This window comes from Apaloderma vittatum, unplaced genomic scaffold (genome assembly GCF_000703405.1).
Source record: "Apaloderma vittatum isolate BGI_N311 unplaced genomic scaffold, ASM70340v1 scaffold24684, whole genome shotgun sequence".
NCBI lineage: Eukaryota > Metazoa > Chordata > Aves > Trogoniformes > Trogonidae > Apaloderma > Apaloderma vittatum.
In genome coordinates this window covers 13467-22014 of record NW_009714724.1, presented here as the reverse complement: position 1 = coordinate 22014, position 8548 = coordinate 13467, and the positions used below count along the sequence as shown (strand labels likewise).

The window sequence follows — 8548 nt, the reverse complement described above, 5'->3', positions numbered from 1 at the left end:
AAAGTGCCGGGAAAACCGAGAAAATCTACAGGCAAATTCCAAAGGACTCCTGTTCAGCCTAAGGAGACGCGGGGTGGGATGGACCAAGTGACACAGCTCCCCGGCGAGGCGACCAGGGCAAAGCTTCCCCTCTCGCCGCTTCTACCCTGCCCTAGAAGTTTTTTTTCACCACCCTTTCTCGCACTGATTTGTTGGCGGTAACTCCAAGCGAGTGAGACCAGATCTCTGCTCGTCTTCGTACAAACTCCAGCCGTTGCGACCAAAGCTCACGCTCTCAAAACGGTAACCGGGTATTCCAAAGTAAAGTGTTTCCTTACAGAGGCAAGTGCTTTCCCCAGCGCATCACCAGTCTGCGAGCTGCCCGCTGCCCCGCTTCCTCTGTTGGCTGAAAAACAAAAGGCTCCATGTAAAAACACACAGTAAAGCATCAGGCACTTCTATTCCTGCTCCACTCACTCCTCATTTTAATGCTAATTACTTAAAATCAATCTTTAGTTGCCATTAATTTGTTTGCTAAGGCGTTTATCAAATACATTCACGCTCTGTTTTTGGAGATACGAGTATAAAAAACTATAAACTTGTCATTTTTTTTAAAAAATACATGAAATATTTGATAGCATTTGGCCACACGGCTTTATTTTTTCCAAACTAAAAGAGATGCTCAAAGGCACGGAAAATATGCAAGCGCACAGCAGGTGGGGGACAGACCCATCTGAGGGTGCTGAGGTTGTGCAAACTCACTTTAAGAAAGGTTTTCTCCTTCAGAAACTCTAAGGCATTTATATATATACGTATATATAATATATAAGGCACTTACACATATCACATAAAAAAGGTCAAAAACCACCACCAAAGAACGTGTACACGTATATAAAGAAACATCAAGACACGTGATGTTACAAATAAGACAAAAAACCCACCCTCAAACTGTGAAAGAGCAATTTTAACGGCTTAAAAGTTAATATTAAGAGATTTTTCACATATAAGGACAACGATAGGACCTGCGACCAACCGAGCTGCAACAGAATTTAAGGCAAAAGAGGGTAAGAGAAGAAAGGCCAACCAGATTATTTTCATCTGCTTTGCCACAGGACAGATGATATTTTACAAGGGATTAGTCAGAAAAATTGGCTTCAACTGAAGCGTTAACGTAAGGGCTTTAAAAGGCATCAGTAAAAAGAAAAATAAAGAGCAGGCAAATTATTTTTCTAAGAGGTCTCAAGAAATTCAAGCCCAAAAACCGTCTGACCGCGGTGTTAAACCAACTGCTTAGACCACCTTAGGGCTGGAGCCAAGAAGGTAGAAAATATTAAAAAAAGGTAAGTGCGTGAATTCCAAGGGCCGCCAGATTTGAAATCTCACTTCTCAGCCAGGAGGGTTAACAAAGAGTGAGGTGAGTGGGGATAAATACACCGCGTTGCGCAGCCAGCGCCGCTTTTGCGGAGGAAAGCAGGTCTTGCAACTCAAAATCCCGTCCAAACCACGTTGCTGCAGGAGATCCAGCAAATGCGAACGGATTTCGACAAAACCACCTCCTGAAGGCTCTTCGAAGAAATTCAACTGCCTCCAGGTAAGGGGGTTCTTGCGGATTAGGAAATGATTTGGGGCGAGCCGACCAGAGAGGAAAAGCAAGAGGGTGAACTCAATAAATTCTCCAGCTTGGAAAAGGGAGAGAGGAGCACATCAGGTCTTGAGGGAAAAGGGAAGAGGAGGAGCAGCGTCCCACAGACGCGTAACGTCATGGTGCCAAGCCTCCGGGAAAGGCTGGGTCACTGCGTGGAGAAGAATAAGCTCGAGCTTCCTAAATACGGAGCGACTGGGAAAACACGCCAAGATTTGCTTTGGTTTTGATACTCCTCCTGAGGAAATCCTCGCTGGGAGACAGGAGCTTTCGGTCCGAACAAGGAGAGATGTTTTTGCACGTTCTGCAAAACACGGACGGAACCCTAGCGAACTTCCCCCAAAACCGGAGGGGCACAGATTATCCAAGACATTCCTGAGCTGGGCTTTAATCGAAGGAAGTACTGACTTGAAGAAATTAATCAATTACGGGTGAAAATTTGAGACCAAGAGTATTCCCAGAGCTGAAGAGATCGCGCAAGACCACGATCTTTTGCTGGACTGATTCTAACTCCGGGGAAGAGCTGCTCTTTAATCGTTCTAGTTTATCTCCTAAAACGTTCTCAGCGTAGAATAATTCCGCCCTGGAAGGCAAAGGGATGAGAATAATGAAGCGCGGCCGCCTCACGCAATTTGGGTGGGATTCTGACCGTGAATCTTAAGATTATCGAATAAACTTTGAGGAATCGGTATCGTAGCGAGGATAATTATATCTAGCAAAGCACTGAGTGTAATCGATAGGCTGGAGCCTTCTATTAAGAGAATTCCAGACTTTTTATAGTTTAAATTCTAGTAAAAAACTCACGCTGTTCTGAAGGAATAGGGCTTTCTGAACACAGCAGCCTGGAAATTATGTTGCTGTGTTAAGAGGAGCGGAAAAACTTGCGCCATCTCGGTTATTCGCAGCTGATGATCTGCCCAAATGACGAGGAAGTGACATTGCTGGATAAAAGTCACTTTCTTCTTACACCGCGTGACAGTTCGCCACCCTCCCGTAACTGGAAGCTTGACATTCTTGTAAAATATACAGCGCGGTATTATGTGACTGCTCTGGTAATAAAATTACTGTGAAACCAGTGCCTCAAGGGGAAACGCACAGAATGTCTCTCCTGGAAAAGCTGCGTGTCACAGTGCATAATGTCATACAAACAACACGTCATTAGAAGCGAGAGCAGCGAGCGGGATTCATGCACGCCGAGCTGCGCGGCGCACGCCGAAGGCGCTCGACTCTCAGCGACGGGCTGCTTAAGACCTCGGGAAAGAAAAAAAAAAAGCCCGGGCTTAGCAGAAAATTAAGCACCGCCGCTGCAATCCCGGAGTTCCTCGATGGGATTTTCTCCCTCCTGCCTCTCCGAGCTGCGCGACCCACCAGCGAGGCTGCCACCCTGTGTACGTCCCTCTGCAAGACCGCGCGTCCCTAGATGTTCTCTGTAAAGCTGAGGCATAACTGGTGCGAAGACGAATTGAACTGGACTCTACTGGTCTTCTTTGAAGGGGGAAAAGAGGGATCTGCCATGACGCACGCAGCGACACGTCGTGAAGGAAGAACTTGACGGAAGGGCAAGATTGGGCGCGGAAACGCCACCCTGCAACGGGATCCGTTTTTCTCAGACAGTGACAAATTAAGAAGAGACTCTATTTGGTTTCTTCTTTGTTCAGAGGCCTCGAAAAATATGATGCCCATGTGTTAATGTTTGAACCCACCCTCCATTCTTACTGCATTAGTCCTGCTCGCAGTCATTCAATCCGCAATCACGTGTGTAATCCAAACCATGTGTCCAGCGATGTGTTCCCCATTTACCAATTATTTAATTAGCTTTATTTGCTCTTTGAGATACAGGCGAGGCAGCATTTTGATTTTTTTTTTGTTGTTATTTCCTGTATTTAAATACGAACCGGTATTTGCCAAGTCGTGAAGTCTGCAGAGGTATGCTCTTAATTTACAGAGCCCCTCTCGCCCGTACGGGGACGCGCCGCCATCCCTCACCCTGCCTGCAAAGCCAGAACTGGAGGGGATGGATGTGGTGGTGCAGAAGCCTCACCTCCCGCTGCCCGCCCTCGACTCACCCATGATGCTGTCGGTCCCGTTGGCAGGGGGTGTGCAAGAAGACGCGCTGTAATGATTCGTGCCGCTGCGGTGGAAGGTGGACATCGGAGGAAGACTGGAATTGATGTCTGCTGAGGAGTGTGATGGGTAGCTCTGCGGAAAAAGAAGGATAAATTAAAAATATTTGAAGTATCGTGACCGCAGAAGGCAGCGGGCTGCTCGTATACACCCGGTCCTGAGCGCTGTCGAACTTCACCCGGCTAAGAAAAGCAGAATAGTGCCCTAAGACTAAGCGGGGAGCTTACCCTCCTACCTGAACTGGACATCAGAATATACACTATATTCTTCAGAATATTCACTATACAGCAAAGTCTCCTCAACGGTGATGCAACATTGCTGTGGTCAGATGTTTTTTCACTGCATTTGTGTTACTACGAACCTGGCTCACGTTAGCGCTGGTTGTCACCCTTGAACAGGCTTTTCTTCTCTGTCCCAGCATCGCCCCCAGCCCACAAGAGGTCCTGCAGAAGCCCTCTAAGGTTTGGAGACTGATTCCAAGCCTCCTTCGAAATACGGAGACACGTGGCAGGACTTGGCTCAGGATCAAGGCGCTGAAGCATCGGAGGAAGATCATCCCCGCGCCCTCTGCCTCCTCAGGTGCTTCAGGCTGAAACATCCTTCCCTTCATTTGTACTATTTAATTGCTTTTGCAGGTTTTCTTGCTAATGAAGTGCCAAGTAACTGAATACTTGAAAGTTATCTCGAAGAATGTAAAGAGCACAGCCCAAATCTCTTCTCCTTATCCACGGATACCGACTGTGACTAAGGTCTGAATCACTTTTTCGGGCTTTGGGTCATTACAAACCACTCCAGGACTTCAGCCCCAAACCCAACCGGCCAAATCGAGCAGAAGTTCTCACGCGACGGAGCAACGAGCAAAGGATCGCTCAGGTCAGCGGTGGAACACGAGCGACTCCATCTCCCCTGCTCAACGACTGCCACGGACAAAAGGTTTGGGATACGCCCAAGATACGCCCAAGAAAGTCAAAATAATCCATGATAGCTTTTTTTTCTCCTTTCTTTTGCTGCGCTCCTTTTCTCTACAGGTCGCTGAGAAGTGGAACGGAAATTACTCAAACTCTCCCCGACAAGCTGACCACACACTGCTGACCTCTCATTGATGCTCCTGCGGAAATTAGGCGGGAAGCATTTAAAATACTGCTGCCTCCCTTCTGTCTCAGCGTCACTTAAAATATAGAAACCTCTGCCAGGCCAGACGTACGCGATAATTAATTAATATGAGCACTGCTGGCGCTGAGCACCTACAACTTGGTATCACGGGTCCTCACTATCTCTGACATTTAGGAGGAACAGAATGATACCTACACATAGGAAAATATTTCGGGGAGTTTAGGTGGAATATCCCAGCCCATTTTCCATCACATAAATAGTTCAGCCCTTCAGAAAAACCCCACCACGTTCCAAAAAGCATGAAATTCAGAGCTGGAGTGATGCGAAGCTGTTTGCGGACATGCCCCATGAAGGCACTCGGCTGTCCTACCTCCACCCTGAGCTGCCACCACGAAAAAGGCACCTGGTTTTGATGAACGAGCACCAGGGTAGATCACAAATTAGACTCAATTGGGTTTTAAAAGTTACGCTCCATTTTTATTACACACGCCTGTCACTTCAGAGCAACGCGAAGTTTGCTTAGTGCCTTCATTATGCTTTTTACAAGGACATGATTAAGCAGTTTTTGAGGCAATTTCTTTCGCTTTAGACTCCCTATTAATTTCACGTTGCCGTGCGCTAACCTCGTTAAATGCGGGACTTGGAAGATTTGTTTTGCAAATTAATTTTTTGGTTTGCGAGACTTGAGTTGAACTCTCCCTATCCCCCAAAAAGGTGGTTCTGCAGGACTTCATGGCGACGGACTCTTTCCTCTCTTCAAACCACTCCTCTTCATTATTCTTTCTTTTTAATGGCATTCCAGAATGAAAAGTGTAGGCTCAGAATAGAGAAACATTACTTGTAATGTTGAGAAAAATGACTTTAGTTGCCCATTTCTTTACACCTTACTTAAAACCAAATTGCTGGGACCCACTGTTATTACTCCATAATCAATTCAGCTGTGGTATGAGGAGAACATCCCCTAAGCTGTATCCAGATCAGATTTAATCCCGATTTTATTCTATTCCAATACAATAGATGGAATCAGTCCCAGCAACTTCCTCCCACCAGGGATCAGGATGTACTGGAGAAAATGAAAAAAAACCCCAAACTTCCTTTTTTTCCAGCAAAAAACTGATCCTAGATAGTTATTTATAAACTCAAGGCAGGGAGATCACGCCGACTGGAGATGATCCGACTTACCAAGCGGTCGTGCGGGTGCAGGCTGCAGTAGCTGCTGGACTGGGGGATGTGAGAAGAGTTGCCCAGCATGCCCCCGTAGCCGGGCTGGTTCATCCCGCTGGAGGAGCTCCACGGGTCGCTGCTGTGATGGCCATCTGCAAAAAAAAAAAGAGGGGAAAAAAACCGCTCAGCTTCCGCACCCAGAAAGTTTTCCGAGTCGTTTCGGTGTTGCTGTTTGTTGAAAAACAGAGGAGCGTGGTTCTTCCTCTCAGGGATTTCATGAGTTGTGCCTCCACACCTCCTAGCCACAGTGTTCTTCCTGATCACTCGCCAGGTTCAAAACTCCTGAGGAGCCTAAAAAGGGCTCCCGAACCTTTATCAGGCTGGTTCCCTATTTTTCATTTAACTGAAAGTGTAATAACGCAGTGAAATGTACTTTCTACTAGAGGAGGAGAGAAGAAGGGGAGAAGAAGGAGAGAAGGAGGGGAGAAGGAGGAGAGAAGAAGGAGAGAAGAAGGAGAGAAGGAAAGGAGAAGGAGGGGAGAAGGAGGGGAGAAGAAGGGGAGAAGAAGGAGAGAAGGAGGGGAGAAGGAGGAGAGAAGAAGGAGAGAAGAAGGAGAGAAGGAAAGGAGAAGGAGGGGAGAAGGAGGGGAGAGGAAGGAGAGAAGAAGGGGAGAAGAAGGAGAGAAGGAGAGGAGGGGAGAAGGATCGGAGAAGAAGGAGAGAAGGTGGGGAGAAGGAGCGGAGAAGAAGGAGGGAGTAATTTTTCCACAATCATCAGCAGAGCTGAAAGATGGGCACGTGGGCTGGACTTTTTCAAACTCCAGGAGTTGGTCTAATAACGAATGATGATGTCTCACCTCCAGCCCTGCCTTATTTATACACTTGGAACGACCTGGCGGCAGCAGCATTTCTAGCATCACCTTCCCGGGGCTGCTGGAGTGGTCGTTTAACTCAGATTTATGTCTTAAATACGACCTGGCGAGAAGATAACGCTACAAAGGGTAAATATTTGATATCCTTGGAAGTCTATTAATCCCCAGCTTTGTAACTTCACAGCAGGTTGCTCCTGGGGGGGTATTAAGTCACGTTTTAAGCCAAGTTTGCTTTTCAGTCCTGGCCCGTCCTTCCAGACGCAGATCCCCCACGACACGAGGTGACCCATGGGGCTCAGCGAACAAGACAAACTCGGCGGAAGACGAAACCTTTCTCGTTAATGTAAAACCCAGCAAATTTGTTTGCGTTTAGGCTCTGTGTGCGCACGTACACGAAAAACGCCTCAAACCTCTGAGATGCAAAAAGTCTGGCAAGTTATTCAGGATGCTGCTGGATCAAAACAAGATGTCCCGAGGTATAATGGTCCACGAAGACGTCCGGGTTTTCATTTTAATGCTAATGCTACAGAGCGCGAGGTGAGAGCCCAGCGCGTCTCGGCTGCGCGTAAACTAAAATACAAGCAAGGAAAACGTATGCAAAATAGATTTCCTTTTTGAGAGCGGGCGCCTTACCTTGCATGAAGAAGGAGCTGGGAAAAGTGCTGGCTGCTGGTTTTGAGGATGGATAACCTGGTGAATCCCTATTGTAGTCGGCAGTGCTTGCTGACGGGGCATAAACCTAAGGAAAAAAGACTAATTTAGTACGCCTTTAGCAGGGAGCAGGCAAGAAATATTGAGTTTTTTACCTCGCTCGGTATAAATCTGTTCACGACGCCACCTAATTCTTCTCTCGGAACACAAAAACCTCAGTCTACGTGTGACCGGAAAATAAATTTGAAGCTTCAAAAGAAAACTCCCAGCCTGACATTTTCCAGGATATTTGCAAGGTATTTGTCAAACTATGTATTGCTGTAAATAAAACGAACAAACAGATGTACACATGTTCTTCCTAGAGGTTAAAACAAACAAGAAGTTGAAACAACGCTCATTTTCTTGTAGGAGAGAGCGCTGCAAGGAAGTCAAAAACTTTATTTCTCAAACAAAAAAAATAAATTTACAAACCCAGCGTTATCGAGAACACTGAAAATTACAAATATATCCCAGCTATTAAATTCCCATGCATCAAGCTCTTTCCAGAGAGGCTTGAAAGGACTATTAAAAACCTGGATCTCCACAAGACCACCAACACAGCGGGTGTGCACATCGGGGGAAACGCTCCCCCCTTCCTCAGGCTTATTTATTTGTCCGTGCCGTAAACTCGGCGCGCGTGCCAAAACGCTCGTTCGCTTGCATTCGTTTAGCGCCGCGCCGGAGCTTTCTGCAACTTGCAATTTAGGAAATATCTGCTTTTATTTATTTTTTTTTTTTTAGGAAAAACCACCCTTCGCTTCCGTTTGGTTTAAAACTGAAATGAACCACCCCCCCCCCAAAAAGTCGATGCGAGCGATTTCTGATTTACAATGCGGTCGTGCCTCTCTCCAGATGGTCAGGAAGACTGAAGCACTGTCATCTCCTCGATGAAAATGGATCCCTTCCTGCCTCCATTTTGCAGCAGGCGGCGCGGCGCAAAATTGGCAGGGCGCCCCGCTCGCCC

General features: G+C 46.9%; 1 protein-coding gene across 1 annotated transcript; it reads right to left on the bottom strand.

The window, feature by feature from the left end:
• Positions 1-317: 317 nt before the first annotated feature.
• LOC104273526 (transcription factor 4-like) lies at positions 318-8247 on the bottom strand (the record flags this gene model as incomplete). Its single annotated transcript, XM_009868883.1, has 5 exons — positions 8206-8247; positions 7528-7633; positions 6041-6174; positions 3688-3820; positions 318-385 (listed from the first exon to the last, which is right to left on the bottom strand). Coding segments are annotated over exons 1-5 (483 nt in total), but the record flags the coding sequence as incomplete, so codon positions are not given.
• Between the last annotated feature and the right edge of the window lie 301 nt (positions 8248-8548).